The following is a 19922-nucleotide window of genomic DNA, read 5'->3' on the forward strand; positions in this document are numbered from 1 at the left end:
CCTCTCTTTCTCTCACAAAACAAGGTTGTTGCCCAAAATTTGTCGCTATCCTTTCTAGCCCTTCACAGTAAGAGAGACCTCACCAGTGTGCTGCAAGAGTACGCCGTCGATCTTACTCGCAAAATTTTGCAGAGCAAAGCAATACATGGCGGCAAACATAACCAGACTGCAAAAGAAGGGGGAGGGGGGCACTGCACTTCACAAAAAAAGGAACAAATTTTAGATTTAACCCTTCCGAACTACGAAGTTGGACTGAGCATTGATCACGAGCTGACCTTCACAAACCCAAAAGTGGGTGTTGGAAAAAAAAAAAAAAAAAAAAAAAGAACGCCAAAAAGACCAGGACATCCCGAGCAATCTTGGTGAAGGACGATGAGACACATTAGCAACCATCGCAGCAGTTCCTTGAGTTCATAAAGAAAATACAGGGGTGGTCCAGCCATTCGAACTATTGGAGCAATTTTTGGAGCTGAAAAAATGTTATTTTGGAGCACTATTGTATCAGAGCTTGATTTTGGAGCAGCTTGGGAGCAGCACAAAACTTATGTTGCAGCTTCATTTATCTGGAGATAAAGAAGGCTAGCAACCATTCAGGCAACGCTAGTCACTTCCCCACAGTTGTAGACTCTGAAGCTAGTAACTAAAGCACCAAAAATGTGTGCCCCCACAGCCTTTAGACACCGCTGCAAGTGAAGCAGATGACAAGCGTTTCTTTAACTTAAAAAACAAACACCAAGTAATCATTACAAAAACTTACTGATACCAAAAGGGGGCCCATTTTATTTACAATAAAATTATTTCACTATCTCAAACATATTGCACTGATTTGTTGCTTCTTGCCGTTTCGTTCAGTTCATCCAGCTCGGAGGGTCCGGCTCGACAATATTTAGACACAAAATATTGCACTTCACACACATCACACCATACTATTGCTTCTTGCTTGCCTTCTTATTAAGTTCATTCAGCGCGGAGAGGGTGTGGCTAAAGGCAGAGTTGCGTTCTGGTAATAAAGCCTGCCCTGATGAAATAATGTTTTCAGCCCTTTTCAGCCCTTTTCAGCAACGCACGGCATGAGATCCCCTTTTCTTCCAAATTCCACCTGAGCCGCTTTTCATTGCCGACATCAGCACCACATTCCCGGCCACTCAGGCGGTGGATAAGAGCAATATGAAGGGGCTTTATTTTCAATACCGTCACACGGAACGAAAAAAAAGAACAACAAACAAAAACAAAGAGAAAACCGCTGCGAAAATCCCAAACGGCAAGTTGTTTAAAGTTACGCTGATGCAGTTTTGGCTAGCGCTACTCCACTGCCCTAAATATAAGGCCGCACATTAATAAAACGATTCGCCGCGAGCGCAGAAAAGAATAGACTCTCGTTTGTGCATCTTGTCACGAGTGGCCGAACGTCAATCGCTAGTTTTCTACAAGCGATACACATGAAGTAATGCCATTATGCTTGTTTGCAGCAGTGCGGGAAACCACTTCGTTGCGGTCCACGCCACCGGAGTGTATGCATGCCGACTTGCCGAATTACCATCTCTACTCCGAAGCGGCACCGTGGCTGCACTATTGCTGCACTGTGGCTGCACCATGAGCAGAGCTCGGCTGGGGCAACCGAATAATCGAGCGCACCGCTCCCTCCAAGTTGCCAACCTGGGAACCATCGTGCTGGTTAGCGGTAGAATGATCGTCTCTCACTTCAGCTGGTTTGAGGGGACAACTCTCGGCCGAAAGACCGGGTTCAAGCGGTTCGGAGCATTTGGCGCAAGTAAAACACCACTGGGCGCAGCAGGGCGCAGGAGAGTACAATTGTAGCAAAATGGCGCAAATGGCGCAGCTGGATCACCCCTGAAAATAGAAGGCTTGTACCGTAACGACGGCGTAATTTTCTCGACAGTGGGCAGGCAACGCCGGCACTGGACTGAGTGCTCTTACCCTGAGCTGGTCGTGCAGTTCAGCCACTCCCGCGGTCGCTTCGGCCAAGACAATGCAGATCTCGCGCAGCCCAGCTGACACCTTGCTCAGGAAGAGGGCGCAGTTGTCGGGCGTCAGGGGCCACCCCTGAATCAGCACCTGCGGCACGCACACGCAACACGGAACAGCCAAGAGTTTTGACAACCACAGCACTACGGCACTCCACAAGTTGAAAGGAATCACAAATGATGTAGGGTGCAAAATATTTAAAGAGGCCATGAAAACAAAATAAAAGTTTGTTTCGTTATAAAGATTGCTTCATCCTGATCAAAAATGATGTAGGGTGCAAAATATTGAAAGAGGCCATGACGACAAAATAAAAACTTGGTTCATTATAAAGACTGCTTCATCCCGACGAGAATGGTGCCAATTTTATCCCAAACTTCAAACAAATACCACTTTCCGGCAATTTCTCTACGACATCACAAAATCTTGGCTGTGCGGCTGGTGTCCGCTTACCTAAACCACCGCCAAGAAACATGACAGTCCTACTGTAGTGAAGCATCTGGTTTTGTTTCATCACATCATATGGAAATTCATCGTGTAGTTAGAGCACTATGTCACTCTCCTGCCCATAAACGTCACTTCAGTGAAGTTTTTCAATATTCTCGAGTTTTTCTTTTTTTAAAAGCGAAGCTGTTTAGCAAATACAGTGGAATATCGATGATACGATTCTGGGTGGTACGAATTTTGGGATGATATGAATTTCTGATAACTCCCGGCGAAATTGCACTGTGTGCAATGGGAAAAATTTTGGCTCATACAAACAGACCTGCGCGGCCCGGCGGATGATACGAACAAGCCGGCGAGGCGCCCAATTGCGGAGTGAGCAAGCGACGGCGACGTGCGGGCTCTCTCTCCCCTCTCTCTCACATGTCCTTCATATTGTTAACGTACAGCTGAGGAAGCGGCCAGCACTCTGGTGTATGGGCTCCTGCCTTTTGGCTGTCTCTGGCTCTCAGCTGTATGGAAGTTATGCCAATAAACTTTTACTCCTTTACTCCTTTACTCCTTTTTGTCACTCTTTCTTCAGAATTGGCCGGGCTGTTGTTTTCTGCTAGTGAAAACGCGCCGCGCACTCCAAAGGCGCACTGACGCCGCCACGGAACCACTGGCACGCTGCGCGGGGCACGGCCGGCCGTGGCAACATGGCGGTGGCTTCAGTCGCGAAGTGGTGCTGGGTGCTCGAGCGACCGCTTCTAACCGCTATTTAATATGCCGCTCAAAGCACACACGAAGTTTCTCGTGCGGTAAATGAGCTAATAATGTGGGCGAAAACGATGCTACAAAACATCATCCATGCCACTAGTGAAAGCGCCCATGAAATATCTACCGGGGTGCTAAGCTTAAACATCTCTGGCGGAGCCAGGCGGCTGTCTTGAGCGCTTCGAAACTGGCAGCATGGGCCGCACGCCTTCCTATTGGCATAGGTTGTCAGGCTCCTTCCACTGCCACGCGCATCGTGCATCATTTTCCGACTGAAGCACACGCGGCCGCTGGCGCGGAATCACCGACGCGGGCGTGAAAATATTGTGCATGCAACGCCGGCGTGCACGAATCTCGCGTAAGAACGCTCCTGTAGCGAGCTTGGGCACCGCGAGTGAGGAGACAAAGTCCAGAAAGGACCATTCGGCAACATTGAGGTTAAAAAAGAAGCAGAAAAACGTCACGGATTTCTTCACCGGAAAGTAAGAGAAGAAATAAACGAAAACTTTTTTAGTGCTCAATTTTTTAGTCTGTTGGTTCATGCGAATTTCGGACGATACGAATATTTTTCGCGGTCCCGCAAGATTCGTATCATCGAGATTTCACTGTAGTTATTTTTTGTGTCCGCACTTAAATCCCAGAAAATGCCTAGCATACCCACTTAGGAAGACTGGCCAAGACTGGCCAAAACGAGCATATCCACTTAAAAGATTGGCCAAGATTGGCTAAAACCAACATATCTAGCGTTCGCCGTAACCGTGGCAACAGTTGCTCGGAATGAGAGAAGGACACGTCATAGCGCGCGTCCCCCCAAGATGATATCCAATGATTATCACTTCCAAAAAGATGAAGGCAGCTCATAGATATAGCAACAGTGAACACACATTGTGTACATAGCAATTTTAACTCATAACAATTAGCAAGGTATTCCATAAACTATCACACTTCAACCTGCGAAATGGCATCATGGGTCAAACCAACAAGGGAAGCACACAATCACAAGTATCCGAGCTTTGAACACCCCCAAGTTATAGATAGATAGATAGAGCAAACTTGGTCTGCTCGTGTTGAGCGAAAAGAAGGCTACTTCTAAAGCATCTCTCTTTTTCACATGCTCAATAAATAAAACTGTCACTTGTAGTAAAACTTCAACTGCGATTTTCTCAGCTTGCCCTTTTTTTCCGTATGTGCCTAGACTTACAGGGGTGTTGAGGTCTTTTTTGTCAATGGATTTGTATAAACCTTATACCGTTGAATTTGGGATGAAATGAACTGCATGCTGATGCAATTTTAATTGGCTCAATGTGCCTCAAATAAATGTTATGAGCAATAATATGAGCTTATTAAGTTTTTTAAAACTGTACTTGGCGTAATTAGACTAATTCTATCCAATGAACTATCTTTACAGGAATACAAATAGCATCAGCATGTATGGCAGGTCTTAAGCTACACATCCGTACCATTTATTTTCAGAAAATTTGAATAAAAGGCCCCTTAACGGCCCGTAAGAAATTACTTAATTAGGCTCCAGTATTTTCTTGGTAACTCGAAACATAATTATGCCACATGAAAACTAATTACATATTTTAAATGCGGAAAACAGAACACATATGCACAGTGATTGTCATTATCATAGACCAATTAGTAAAAAAGTTAATTTCAAGACTCTCGTCTCCACTTAACGAGCTCGTGCGGACTCAGTCCTCCACCCAAGCTCGGGAAAGCTTGTCCAGTGCGTGTTCCATATTGTGACCAAGCAATAAAGTGTGGTTTGTCGACATCACCTCGCTCTGAGCGCATCATTGGCACCTCCCGGTGACTCGAATGAACCCTCAGCAGCATCCTCGTGACACCACGTGGTGGGTTGAAGCTTTGGTTCTTGTGTTCTAGCTTGCTAGCTGAGTAATGCAGTCCATTTCTAGCCACGACCCCCCCCCCCCCCCCACACACACACACACACACACTAAAAAAGCTTTCGCTTTAAAAGCTTAAAAATGTGCTTAAGAGGAATCACGTGGTCGTCAGACAAAAACGCTACAAGATCTCGCAACACAAACTCACCTGCTGCACGGCTGGCGTGTAGTGAGGTATGTAGGCTATGACGGTGGCATAGATCTCCGGCTGGAACACCACACAGCTCCCCGGCACATTGAACTGCACAGAACAGCTCCTGTTCAGCCTGTACACTGGGAAAAGGGTCCAAAACAGTGAAAGAAGACACGCCTGAAACACCAGCACGAAGTCAGTATGAAATGCTGCATAACGGGCTGGACGGTGTGAACCTTCAACACGAAACTACCCAAAGGTTCCTGGAATCAACCGTAAAATAACAACGCAGCGCATTTCGCTCATAACGACAGCGGATAAAGGAATATACTAGCCAGTAGCACAATAAGACAGTTCCAGATCCTCGCCTTATGCACCACGAAATATGTAAAATTGAAATGGTACAACTGTCGGATCCATTGGTCGAATATTCCCTATGAAAATTTTTTCCAAGCAGTGAACGTTTTGGCTGCAAGTTATTCAAATTATGCTGCGACGTTTCAAAATCTTTGCACACACAGGTTGGGCGTCGTTCTTTAGCTCAGGTGATGAACTAGAATTAGAAAACTGAATTTTTTAAGCTTTACGAATACAGTCGGACCCCGCAATAACGAAACCACCAGGGAAAGTAAAAAAAATTCGTTTTTGCGGGAATTTCGCTGCCGCAAGAATGCAACATAAACGACCAAAATTGCCCGCAAGCCGAAAATTCGTTTCCCAAAATCAGTTATGCCACTTTGCAAGCCTTACTTTGCAGCAACTTCTCAGCTCAGCTCTCACACCACAAGAGGTGGTTCATTGCTAGCCGTCATGCACACCTAAGAATGACCGAATCGTGTCAAATGCATTTAAAACATCCTGAGGGATTCGCCTTCTCAGCACATTTCTCCCCTTTCCGCATCGGGCATGTCCGAGCACGCATGCGAAGTCCACCTTTTGTGTTGACAAATTTTACCAGCCAATGGCCCCTTGTTGCTCCAATGCGGTTCACAAAACCAAGTGAGCACCGCTTTGTGGAAATCCAGAAAGGCCACAGCCGTCAATGTTTCGTTTAGCACGCGTGCGCCATTAAAGAGTGGCGTCCTTGCTTTTAAAAATGGTAGAGCGAGCTGCAGGCAGTTCCAAACTCGTTGACGCTATCTACACTTCCTCTACTTGGGCTACTGACGTAGGCAATGATGGCTGCCTTATCTTGAAGCGATAAAAACTTCCGCTTTTAGGCTGGCGGAGGCACCTTATTGAGAGCAAACATGCCCATCGCCGCACACACACGAAATGCACAACGAACACACGAACGCTGTTCAGCGGTAGCTGGCTAGCATAGCCCAAGCCAAAGCCGTGAGCTATCATGTGTCGCCCCCTCGGGGTTCGCTGCAAGGCTACCTCCACGGCCTCCTGCGGCACGGTCATTTTTGTAAACGAATATGGTGGCGGCCATGCAAGCGTGCTGTGGCAAAAGTTTACGCACTTCCGAGTGCGAAAAAAAAAATGCCTTTGAGCACATTTTGGATACTGTTAGCCTTAAATGTGTAGATGAAATGCCGACTGGACTTGCAGCAAATTTCGTTAATGCGGGACCGCTTTCCAAAAACATTTCGTTGCCGCGAGATACGAAATACATGGGCGTCTACGGACGTTCGCAGGGGATCCAAAAATATTTCGATGCCGCAGGAATTTCGTACTCGGGGGATTTTGTTATCGCAGGGTTTGACTGTACTGCCACACAAGCAGATTGCATTGTATAATAATGAAAAAAAGCAATGCAAATTAAACCTTCCTTCCTTTTTTTTTTTTTCCCCTCTGCTCCAAAATTTTAATCTATCAACATCGTCCACAGCAACTGTAGGTTGTGACCGTGCTCAAGGCACTTTCCCTTCGCCGACACTTGGAATTGATCGTAACTTAGACTTGCACATGCACTCTCTAACTACAGTAGAATCTCGATGATACGATTCTGGGTGATACGAATTTCGGGATGATACGAATTTCTGAAAAGTCCCGGCAAAATTGCATTGTTTGCAATGGGAAAAATTTCGGCTGTTACGAACAGACCTGCGCGGCCCGGCGGATGATACGAACGAGCCGGCGAGGCGCCCGACTGCCGAACAAGCAAGTGACGGCTCTCTCTCCCCATTTGTCACTCTTCTGTCTCCAGAAACGGCCGGGCTGTTGTTTTCTGCTCGCGAAAACGCGCCCCGCACGCCCCATGCGCGCCGCAAAACCTCTCGCACGCTGCGCGCGCCGCGGCCGGCGGCGGCAACATGGCGGTGGCTTCGGCCGCGAAGTGGCACGGCCGCTTGAGCGACTGCTTCTAGCCGCTCTTTAAAATGCCGCTCAAGGCAGACACGAAGTGTCTTGTGCAGTAAAGGAGCTGATAACATTGGCGAAAACGGTACTATAAAACACCATCCGCGTTGCTAGTGAAAGCGCCCATAAAATATCTGCCGGAGTGCTAAGCCTAAACATTTCGGGCGGAGCCAGCGGGCTGTCTCGAGCGTTTCGCAAGTCGTCAGCGTCTTTTTCTGACCGAGGTAGGAGATACCGTGGGCGCGAAATCGTCAATGCGGCCTTGAAAATACAGCGCGCGCAAAGCCGAGGCGTGCGAATCGCGTGCAAAAACGCACCGTGCGGTTCACGCTTGACTGTTGCGGCGTGTAGCGAGCTTGGACACCGGGAGTGAGGAGACAAGCGCAAAGCTAGGCGAAGCGTTACGCGCTCCAGAAAGGACTGCTTTGTGACGTGGGGGTTTAAAAAAAGCAGAAAAAATCATGGATTTGTTCACGCGAAAGTAAGAAAAGAAACAAACGAAAACTTTTTTCAGCGCTCAATTTTTTGGTCTGTGTTGGTTCATACGAATTTCGGATGATACGAATATTTTTCGCGGTCCCGCGAGATTCGTATCATCGAGATTCTACTGTACTTCCACACAGTGTTGTACTCTAGTTACACAGGCACAGTTAATCACGGTTAAGCAAACTGCGATTAGACAAAACCACAGTTTGCTGCGTTACACGACAGACGAAACTGCGGTTACCCTGCTAACCATGGTTAACGCAAACTGAGCTTGGCCACCTCAGTTCGGTCCTGCAATCGCAGTTCGCGCAGCCGCAGTGTTCAAAATCACACAAGTCAGTTCGGACGCAAGTGGCGGCACGCATCAGTGGAGGCTAAAAAAAAATAATAATGCCTGGCTTTCGGAGGAGACGAAGGCCCTCAAATAACCGGCCCCCCAAAGCTGCCCCCAAGAGGTGCTTGCGTTCTTTGCATCGCTCGCGCAGTCAGCACAACTGCCCGTGAGTAGCGGCTCGTTTCCTGATCCACCCAATCAACTACAACAAAAGCCGTGCTAAATTTGCGATTTCTGCATGCAGTTCAGCAAGAAAATGGATGAAGCAGGCAATCATGAAGAGTTTTCAGCACTCGGAAACGATCCGCGCACACGTCGGCCGTGCTTGCAAACACGCTGGCTTGTCACAACAGCTTGTCGCCGCTCTTCGAAATCAATCTACCGTAAAATCCCGAGCAAGCGCCCCTACCCGGACAAGCGCCCCCCCTCCATTCTCGAGTGATTTGAAATTTGCGCCAAATCCCGAGCAAGCGCCCCCTGCCTTTTTTTAACCTTTTCCGGCACTTCACCCATTTTCACAAAACCTCTTACCTAGTTGTTTAGTATTTTCTTTTCTTTTTTTGCTAAATATTTGCATGTTAAATTATAGAATGATGCAATTTTTTTGAAAAATAAACTGTTTGGGCTTACGTATGTCTCGTGCAGTATCCGTTCCCCATACGTAGCCAGCACACGACCGAAGCCGAAGCTGGCCGAAACGTGAGCCAGCCGGAGCCAGCATAGCTGCTGTCAGTCGCCATTTGCCATTATCGAAAAACGTGTGGACCGTCCCACGTGTGCGGGACGTAAGCGAGAAGGATGCATTCATACACAGTGAAAAAAAAGGTTGAGGTTGTAGAATGGCATCGACAAACCGGCAGAAACGTGCACGCGACTGCGCGGCATTTCGGGATCGACCGGAAGATAGTGCGCGAATGGGACAAGAACTCTGAAACCCTACTACAGCGCGGCTATGGAAAAGGAAAGGCACAACGGAAGCTAAGCAACGGTGCGCCTGTATTCAGTGAAGAACTAGACGACGCTCTTTTTGAATTTTTCGAGAGTGAGAGGAGCGCCGGTCGTGCCATCAGCAACAGGCTGTTGGCTGAAGAGGCCAGAAAAATCGCGGACAACCTGAAGCTCGGGAACTTTGCAGCATCGTCGCAATACATCAAGAGGTGGAAATAAAGTTATTTCTTTTCTCAGCGAGTGTTTTGCGTCCATATTGAGTTCCGGTCCGCTACCGTAAAAACTTTCGCGGGATAGGTATTGGGGGAGGGGGGAGGGGGCGCTAGCTCGGGATAATACGCCGCCATTTTGAATTTCGGTCGGCGACCGAGCAAGGGCCCCCCTCAAAAATTCCTCAAATTATCTGTTACCACAGGGGGGGCGCTTGCTCGGGATTTTACGGTAATCACGGAAAAGAACTTCCACGTGCACGAGAAAGTGGATGTTGGTGTGGTGAAAAATTTTGCTGTGTATTGCAATTCACAGTTGTAGAGACAGCGGCGGTCAAATATCCACTGCGATGCTAAGCCTAAAGTTCCCACCACCGAGCCGACCCAAGAAAACCAAGCCGGTTGCGAGCTGTTGGGGAAGCCCCTCTCTCATTACGTGCGAGTGCGTTGCGTTTGGGTCTGAAGCAACTGTCTTAACGATATTTCCCTTTTGTCTACACTGCGCCTCTCGTTTTTTATCGTGAGGTTAAAAGTTTGCTAAATTATTTTTGTTACGCTCACAACCAAGTGGCCGCTGTCGATGCACTTGGAATTTCCCGTGTAACAGCCAAAACCGCAGTTTGTGATAACCGCGGTTAAAGTATAGTAACCACGGTTAAACGTAACTGCGGTTACTTCCACCGTGTAACTTACGTGAACTACTTTCCCTTTACGAGCTATTACGATAGAAGTAGTCATGTGCCAAGCCAACAACCCACTCAAAGATGTTAGCGATGTTTTGGCAGTTCCGTCTGACACTATAACTCTCGGAACAAGTGCCGTCCACTTGATTAAGCAACACTCACCGGCACGACCAGCTTCTCGACGCATTGCGAAAGGGTCGCAAACACCTCGTCAAACAGAAATGTCTCACTCTTGATGTCCTGCATGGGAGAATAAATGGAACGGTACGCTTTTGAAGGGACCACCAAGACAAGAAACACGCAAATTTGGTTAATCGAGCAGCTCACTTTGTCCTCATAACAACACCACCGACTTTAGCGCTAACTTAAAACAGTCAGTCCAGACGGACTGGCAACTCACCAGCCTCCCTCCTGTCGTAGGTACTGCGATCCACGCTTTATCGTTGTGCCTGTAGCGCGCGGACATGTAGCTCCTAAAGCAATGCGGCTCCTTCGATTTTCCGGTGACGAAGGGCATGCGCCAGTCGCTGCCATCCATATTAGTGCACAGAAGTGCTGTGACGCGCACTTTGCTACGCTTTTCGCCACTGCACGTGTTGCCTTTCATAGTGTGCATTTTATCCGGCAACATCTGGTAAAATACCGCAGTTTCATTTGCGTTATAGACGTCACGCTCCGCATATCTTGAAATAACTTTTGTTTTTTTCAAGCCACGCTGCGTCATCTTGGTCACTTGCGGACGCCGGCTCACCGACAATCGACTTAAAAACAATGCCGTGCTACACCTTGAACCGATAGCCAGCCATTGCCTGGGCAGAAGTCAGGAAAGTCCAACATGAATGCAAAGTCTCTGGCTTTGCGTAGCATCGTTGGGTCACTTATTGGTATGTTGCGAACTCGTGCGTCGATGAACCACTTAAGTAGCGCGTCCTCCTCCGCCGGCAGAGCTAGGCAGAGGCCGTCATTTCAACCCAAATCGCAGCGCCGGCCGTTCGCTGTAACCTATCGGCAAGGCTCAAAGACGTTCGTTGTATGTGGGATTTTATGCCACTGAAATAACGTATATTTTGACGGTCACGCGTGTTTTGTTCGTTATAAGCGAAAGTTCGTTTTAAGAGGGGCCGTTATATGTGGGCTCGACTGTAATTAGCAAAAATGGGAACGGGCATACGACCCACTCGCTTATTTTGTGCAACAGAACCTATCATGTCATATGCCCAGCTCTGCGATTGGCTGAGGACGGCAAAAGCAAACGCAAATTAGCAGGGCTCACAGCTTGCCGAATGAGGTATTTGCGCTTACATTTAGGGCACATTTTTTTTATAGCAGTAAGAATGGTGGGATAAACAGTGGCAGTTACGAAAGCACACGTAAGCACAGAAGTACCGATGCGTATGCTGCTGTTGGTACCGTGCGCACTATGCTTGGTTTAGCTGCACAGGACTGCGGGGCTTTGGGGTTGCCTCAGACGACACTGGCCAAGAAGCATCGAGCGGACGCCATGTTTCACAAAACGATTATTTTCTACCTCAACAAAAACAAGCCAGGTACGAATACAGTCAAAAACAAAACAAAGGCAGAAAACGGCCTACCACGGTATGGTGGTACCATCTAGGTTGACTAAAGGAAAAGAAGGCTCCCCAGCACAATGTCATTGCAGACGTCACAAAAACACACTATTTGGCGGGAAAATCAAAATTTTAACGTAAATTGATCAATTTTCAGTGAATGAAGCATCGTTTGCTTCCGGACAAGCGCCGGGGGCACTACAAAACACGAAATCTTTCAAATAGGAAAAAAAATTGGCCACAATATTAGCTCTCCACAGAACTAGCTCCCCACACAGTGTCTAACTCACCACAGTGGCGATGGAGGCGCTGAGGTCGAGGCAGAAGACGAAGCGGTACTTCTTGGCCAGGAAGGTGACCTTGGTGGCGGGCGTCACCAGGTAGGCAAACTCGTGCGCCTTCTCCGGCCGCCATCCGGCCGGCTTGTCCCTCGGCAGTGCCGACAGGACCTCCACCTCCTCGGTGATGTCGCTCTGGCCGGGAGAAGGGGGGCGACAAAAGAACTTTACCATCATCCCTTCCTAAAGAAAGTTGACTGAAGCACAAAGGCTTGCTCACATCAAAACTGCGCCAAAGGTACGTCAAAACATTCACTGAAAGTGCGCCCAATCGATCGTCAAACCTTCAAATACCGAAATCGCAATGAAGAACAAACCCATGCGACAATTTTTTGTGCGCAAAATAAGCGCATCTACAAACGATCTAAATGTATACCGATATGTGGTTTATGAGATAAAGGTATGCTATTTTACTCCTCCTTCATGATCAACGCATATATTATGGTCTCACCAAGAATCGTTTGTTTTCCGCGATTTTCAGGCGACTTTTTTGACATGACGTAATCCCGGTTTCAAACCCACACTGCATGTCCAGAGATCTTATCAGAGATTTTCAGACGACCAACCGGTCTATGGGGAACTGCACTAGTTTTTTGACAGAACGCCGTCAGCGCCCCACCAAGAAAGCTTTCGCTTTAAGATGTTAGCATGCAACTCCAACAAAGCTACGACTGATCCCTGTTGCGGTGGTTGCTTTCGAGACAGGCAAAAAGCGAAAATTCCTATGTGTTGAGATTTTGGCACTTGTAGAGCATCCCCGGGTGGTCTGAATTAATCCAGAGGCCTCCTCCCCTATGGCATGCTTCCCGGCCCAGGCACAACTTAGGCGGATTAAACCCCATAATCTGAACCTGAACAAAGCTACGAGCTTTGTTCAGACCTGCTGAAGACTTGTGCAACAGCAGAGTTGTTTAGTACGAAGCGTTCACAACTCCACTCAAGAAAATCATAGACAGGAGTTCACGAATGTGCAACAATTTGTTTTGTAAATTCTGGAGCTTTTATAAGTTAATTTTTTTATTTAAAAATACCTTACAGGCTCTATTACGGAGCATGGAGTAAGGGGGGTACATAGGAAAGAATGCTAGTGGGTGAAACTTCTGCCACATTACAAAGCAATACACTGCAATACATTACAAAGCAATACAAATACAAATGCAATAAGTCTGTGTGCGAGTACTTCTGATCTAAACATGCAAGCTGGTGCCATCGACTGAGTGCTATTAACAACATTGGACAGCACGAGTGGCACCGTCCAAATTACACTACACAAGCCTTCACAATGCATCACTAAAATGCAGTTAAGTACAAGAGACTATTGGGCCAAAATATCTCCAGTTAGATAAAATTCAAACTTGGGTGTTTTAAGAACCTGGGCTAAGGCACGCTGTAGTGTAGGAGGGCTCCGGTTTGATTTAGGCCCCTAGGAATGCTTAACGTGCATTGAAATCTTGGCACCTGGGCAATTTTGTTTTTCCCCTCAATCGGGATTGAACCCACATCCCCGTGGAATGGCTTGGCCACCGAGCCACCACGGTGGGCATGTATAATTTGTTACCCTCGTGTTCCCATCATCGGGCACCATTTTGGGAAAACAGGAACGCTCGTACTACCAAGTACACACTTTCTGCTGTGACATAAGGGGCCATTCACTTTGGCTGACTGTTGTAGACATAAATCTTTGGCATGCGCGTGGAATTTCACTGCATATCATTGCCCGATTCGAAGGAGAAGTTTATCATGCGAATGATGCCACGAGCTCTCAACCAAGGCAACGCAAGCGCAAATAATGCACGTGAAACAACACGTGCCAAAACAAAGTGATGACAGGAGCGAAACTGGTAAAGCTTTCCCACAGCAACAAGTGCACCTGGAAAGCACAGTCGCCTAGCCTCAGAAAAGTAGTTAGCCTTACCTTGGTTAGCACACATTCACCGCTGACCTCCCACAATTGGTTCACAGGTTGGAAACCCTGCACTTGACAGCACGTAAGTTTTGGCGCAGTGTGCAACCACAATGTTACCCTTCCAGTATTATGCACGTAACTATGAGCAAAGTTGATACGATAGCGCCACAATGAAGTGATGTAAAGTGTGCCCTGTGCGGCCTCTATCCATGTTGGTTCCACACAAGTGATGGGTAGATGGGGCGAGTGTAGGCAAGTCTAGGCATGAAGAGGGCATGCGAACTGCCTGAGAAGTCCCAATATTTGGCCCACATAACCCTCTCGACCCTGGGTGTCCTATATTTAGGACATGAACCAAAAGACTTCTTCAAAGATGCCTCTTTCGATAGATATCACCACCGTACGTTTTAGATGCGACGCTGAGAGCATCTCTTGCTCTTGGCTCTGTCCCTCCTGCGTCGCGGCGTCCATTGTCCGCGCTGCTGCGCCTCTCCTCCCCTCTCCACGATAGCGCACACTCTCACCCAAACATCTGCGGCGCTGCACTCGGCGGAGCGCGCGCTGTGCGCATGTGCAACGCCCTCTCTCTCCGCGGTCTCCTCTCCTTCGGCACTGCGCATATAACCGGTGTGCTGCGCTCCAGCGGCCTTTCGGTCGACGGTCGCTCTCCGCTTGCGCTTGTTCTCTAGAACCCCCTCAGCGTCGCATCACACCAGGGTTCCCACGAGGGGAGGTGGGCGTAATTTTTTTTGCTTAAGCTGAACTCTAGTAAAAGGAAGGCACTTCAGTGAAGGCCAAAGTGACGTCAGAGTGACCCCAAGGGCTGAAGTCCTAGTTTGATGACATGGCTATAAATCTAAAAATACTTGCACTACCAGCCTTATTCGTTTCATGTGGGCTCATTGCTTTTTAGAGTTTTATGAAAACAAGGAAAAGAAATTTTTCTGTTGTAAATTTAATTTTTAATTGGCTGATGACGTAATTAGATGTCATGCCTGTAAATCGCTAATTACTTGCATCACAAGCTGAATTTTTTGCTTGTAAGATTATAGGGCATAAACATTAAAGAAAACGCACAGATATATTTTTTTTTCGATAGAAAAAATTCAGGGCTGAAAGGGTTAAAGGGACAATGAAGACAAAATACAGGTTTGGTTCATTAGAAAGACTGCTTTACCCCGACAGCAATGTTACCACTTTCATCGCAAACTTAGAACAAATAATCGAAATATTTAAGGAAACGTGAACCAGTGGAGATTCCTCGGCCACTTTCCGGCAATTTTTCTACGTCACAGAATTTTGTTCGGCCGAGTGGCGGCCACCGACCTAAGCCACCACCAAGAAACATGACCGGATAATTGCAGTGGGGCCTCTGGTTCTGTTTGTTCGCATCACTTGAATGCTAGCGTGCAGTTAACACACTGAAAATTAAGTTTTTAGTGCTGGCCCACATGACGTCACTCCTGTCCATAACACATCACTGTAGCGCAAAATTTGAAAGTTCTCCAACACTTCTTGTGTTTGTTTCTTTTTTTCGGTTAGAACAGCTTTCATGGCTACAATAGAGCTGAGTGTGGCACTGAAGCCTAGTTCTTTCAAATTATAGTTGAATTTTGTCTTCATGGCCCCTTTAAGTGTGTATGGTGTTTAATTTGAGCGTTGAGTCAGAGTCTGAGGATTTCAGTATTTTGGTGTGCGTAGTGACAGGTATGGTGGCATAAAAATTAATATTTTATTTGAATGTCCAGGGTCTATTGTCTGGTTTGTGGGGTAGGGGGGAAGAAGGAGCAGTTGTAATTTGGTGAGTAAGCAGGTAAGCCCGGCTTTGATTGATTGATTAATTGTAGCGTTTAACGCGCTGACGCAACGCAGGCGATGAGGCGTGCCGTAGTGGAGGCCTCCGGATAAATTTTGGCCACTTAGGGATCTTTAATGTGCACCAAAATCTCGTACACACGGGTGTTTTTGCTTTTCACTTCCATCAGAAAAGCCGCCGCCGCGGCCGGGAATCGAACTCGTCGGCTTTGGTGATTATTTGTTCTGTCGTGCAGGCAAATAGGCTTGTAGTAACGTGTGCTGTATATGGGTGTTGCTTCCGTTTGGTATTCATACTGTGATGTCATCAGCGTAGAACCTGCTGTGGACAGTGGGGATTTGTGGTAGCGCTTTTGCGAGTGATATCACTGCCATGTTCAAGAGGGTGGGGGACAAAACGGAGCCCTGCGGCACGCCTTTGGCAGGCATTGTCAGCAAGAGGGAGTTAAGGGGGCCGAGTGTGAAGGGAAAGTGCACAGAACGGACCTGCTTCTAGTAGCGGTCTGCGCACGCATGAACTGCCAGTCTGCCCTTCTCTCAGCACGCCCCAGGCGATATAAACAAATGAGTGCATTTTTGCCTAGCTGCTTGAAGATGAGCTATAACTTTCTAGCACTCCACCATTTTATCTTCATTTTTTCGACAACCCCCAGCAAATTTGTACATGCTCACACACACACACAAGAAAACACTTACAATGTAAAGGCACATACGCGTTTGTGGCTGATTAGCTGCAAGCATATGGCTATCGGTGAGGGAGAAACCAAGGTATTAAAAAGAAACGGTGCTTCAGTTAGTGTGGATTAATGAGCACCTGCTTCCATGGCTTTCATGTGAAAGGAATGGGTAACGCGGGTGGGTGGAAGAGGGATTGAGCAGCAAGGATGTTTTGTGCATGGGTTTTCTGACAGATTGATTATAGGGTTTAATGTGCCGACGCAACGCAAGTGATGAGGTGCGCCGTAGTGGAGGGCTCCGGATTAATTCTGACCACCAGGGGATCTTTAACGTGCGCCGAAATCTCGCACACACGGGCGTTTTTGCTTTCTGCCTCCATCAGAAAAGTGGCAACCGCAGCCGAAAATAGAACCCGCATCCTCGAACAAGCCAAGGCTACACGTGGGCTTTGAGGCGCGCCATAGTGAAAGACTCTGGATTAGTTTTGACCACCTGGGGATCTTTCATGTGCGTTAAAATCTAGACACTTGGGCGTTTTTGCTTTTCGCCTCCATTAGAAAAGCAGCCACCACGACCGGGTTTTCTCACAGTGAGACCGTTGGGGTGGGGGCGTTCCTGGCCTGAATATTTAGTTTGCCAGGGAAACCTCTCAGAAGGCTGGTACCGGAAGGAGATGCATTCCACATACAAAAAAGCATTTCTGTCAGTCTTTCAAAAGTGAGGCCATCAGAGCTAAGCAATCAGCTACAGATTAGTCTAAACTGCCTGCTTTTAAATTGTGCGGAACATACAAACACTCAAGTAGCGTACAACTAGAGCTTCACTAGAACATGACGTCACAGCCTCACAATTAGCAGTGAAATGCCACAGACAAAGGAAACATACATCGCAGAAACGTCAGCAATGACAGTGACCTTGCGTGCCATACATAAATAATAAACTGGCCCGCAAAAATTTCTAGAAGCATTCCTGCCAGATGATATGCGAAGTTAGAAGACTATACATACTATGCGCATTCACAAAACATAACCGACAAGCTCGTTGACTGCCTTTGACGAGCAAACATGTGTGCACTAACTAATGACCGCACGTACAAACAGGCCTTGTAAACACACACACACTCAGGAGATACATTCAAAAACGACGCAATGCATTTCTGCAAGCACACAGTACTTCTCCCAAAAAGAGGCGAATTCTTTAGTATGACCAAGTTTCCCCGCAACACAGGGTGCGCTTGAAACACCGCGGCGTCCTAATTACTGATATCAAGCTCACGAAGGGAGTGACAAGGCAGGCACGCCGGCAACCGCATGACAAATACCTCGCTCGGCTGTTTGGGCTGGATAACCTTGCCGATCTGGTTGACGAACCACTGCGCTCGGATGTATCTCGAGACGCGGTACTGCTTCTTCATCTGCACGTAGACGCAGTCCGCCTCCAGGGTCGGTGGAGAGCCCTGCGTTTTCGAGAAAGCGATCATCGCGGCGGTTAAAGCGGGCAGAGCTCGATATCAGATCACCGTACGACGCAGTATGTGTCGACAGACGCAACGCGCAACACGTGGGTGGAACGGATCGCTACAGTGCATCGTTCTTGCGTGGCTTTGAAGCGCGACCAAAGCTCCGGCCGGTGAATGAGCGCGAAAAAGTCGTGGTGGCAGTCTTCGAGAACTACAAGCTTGTGTTCACAGCCGGAGAGCAAGCAGATAAGCGCGACGAACAAACACGCCGCCCCGTCGCGACGACCGGCCAAGAAACAAAACGGTGGCGTAGAACGGCGGAAGAGATTAGAGCGCGAGATTACGGGCAGATACAGACGACGATTAGTAGAACCCCGCAGACCCGCACATTTCGTCGCCCTCGCGGCGCCAAGCAAATACGCTGCCCTTTTCCGGACGGCTTTTACAGAGGAGCAGACGGCACTAACTTCTACGTCTTCCGCTGCCATGTTTCTTCATCTGCACCCCAGAAACGACGGGGATGGGTGTGAACAGGGTATTTCACATGAAATATCGTGCGGGTTGTGGCACGAAAACAAGCCGCCGTGTTGATTACGGCCCATGTGATAACAAGTGTTTGCCCTCATGGAGTAACGGCGTACTGTTTTGCTCGAAGTTAAAGCTAGCCCAGCGCCCTCTGAGTTATCTTTACTTGTCTACGGGTTATCTAAAACCAAGATGGCGGCCTACATGCGTGAACACATTTCCGTCAATACGCCGACCGTTTGAGTACCGGCCTGTTATTTTGTTAGTGGTAGCGGCTTAAAAAATGAACTGGCTTGACATACTGTTTCCGTTTAAAAACCTGCCACCCCTTTCTGCTCTGACAGTCGGCCCGGACTGATTTTCCTCCCGCATCAAGCGGTCGTGGAGGGATTTTGTCGACTGCCTACACCCGTAGAGTTTCTCACTAGCTTATGCCCGCACCATGGATTCGCTTCATTGTTACTGCAATACCACTGAGTATGACTCGTTGATGCTGCAGTGCACAGGGTGCAAGCGTTATTTCCACACTGGTAAGTTTCTAACGGAACCTGTTGTTGGCGCTACGTTTCGCGGACGGAAGTTTTGCGCGCGCGCTGTGAGCGATATGACCGACGACTGTACTTATGTCTTTGCAGGCTGTCTCAAAAGCAACCACCGCAGTACACTTGTCGGCGACCTCTTTTTCAAATTGACCTGCGAGCAATGCTCCCCGGACAACACGGAAATTTTGGAGCGTCTGAAAATGCAGTGGTAAGTGCGGTCTTTGAGTAAAGGCGTTGTTGCCCGTGTTGTGTTGTCTGCTGCACTCACAAAATAAAGCTTCAGGACCAATTATTTATCTAGAGAATGTCGGCGGTTGGTTTGAATGGTTTCAATAAAAAAAAAAGCCTCGCTTCAAAGCCATTGAATTCATTAATCAAGCTGCACGCCGATGGATGTTTGTTTAGTTATTTTTGGACTGCTTCTTCGACACCCACTTTGTAGTTTGGTATTCCCAGTGCTCTTTATTAAGCTTTTTTTTTTAGCTCTGAAATCCCGTGTCACCATTTCCTCATGGCCATACTGTTATTGATGTCAAACTTCTTCTGGCCACCTTGTCGTCTTTTTGTTTTATAAAAGGTTGAGTTTCGTTCGTCAAATGCTTGAGTTCTATCCGTTCCGGGCGTCGCTCAAACTTGGCGCAGCAAAGTGGAGAGGATGAAAAATTCTAGGCCAGCAAGTGTGAGGGGCAGTGGCGAGGAGGTATGGAGGCGATGAGCAGGTGTTGGGAGTGCGTGCCTCAAGAAAAAAAAAAGAAAGAACGATTCCCAAAGTCGGAATCAAACCTGAGTCCCACGCATTATGAAACCGGTGTCTTCTATTGCGGTATCATGCCGTTCGGGTCACCTGGCATTTCCTTTGGGTTTGTACTGCTGGCATTGGCTTTGGATTTGGCTT

General features: G+C 47.8%; 2 protein-coding genes across 2 annotated transcripts in view; one reads left to right on the forward strand and one right to left on the reverse strand.

The window, feature by feature from the left end:
• Positions 1 to 18406, reverse strand: part of LOC144162245 (KICSTOR complex protein SZT2-like) — a gene marked incomplete at its 3' end in the record, with an annotated part of 187230 nt that extends 168824 nt beyond the window's left edge. Inside the window, 5 exon segments of the mRNA XM_077692705.1 lie at positions 1939 to 2076; positions 5245 to 5337; positions 10359 to 10436; positions 12055 to 12237; positions 17823 to 18406. Coding sequence (XP_077548831.1) covers positions 1939 to 2076; positions 5245 to 5337; positions 10359 to 10436; positions 12055 to 12237; positions 17823 to 17981 — 651 coding nt within the window.
• A 229-nt stretch (positions 18407 to 18635) lies between these two features.
• The window catches only part of Atac2 (Ada2a-containing complex component 2), a 39603-nt gene continuing 38316 nt past the window's right edge, over positions 18636 to 19922 (forward strand). Inside the window, exons 1-2 of the mRNA XM_077692706.1 lie at positions 18636 to 19015; positions 19121 to 19235. Of these exons, the coding sequence (XP_077548832.1) occupies positions 18928 to 19015; positions 19121 to 19235 (203 nt within the window). The 5' untranslated portion in view covers positions 18636 to 18927. The remainder of the gene's footprint in view (positions 19016 to 19120; positions 19236 to 19922) is intronic.

Source organism: Haemaphysalis longicornis, unplaced genomic scaffold, assembly GCF_048455015.1.
Source record: "Haemaphysalis longicornis isolate Haplotype H1 unplaced genomic scaffold, Haemaphysalis longicornis Haplotype H1 scaffold_12, whole genome shotgun sequence".
Classification (NCBI taxonomy): domain Eukaryota; kingdom Metazoa; phylum Arthropoda; class Arachnida; order Ixodida; family Ixodidae; genus Haemaphysalis; species Haemaphysalis longicornis.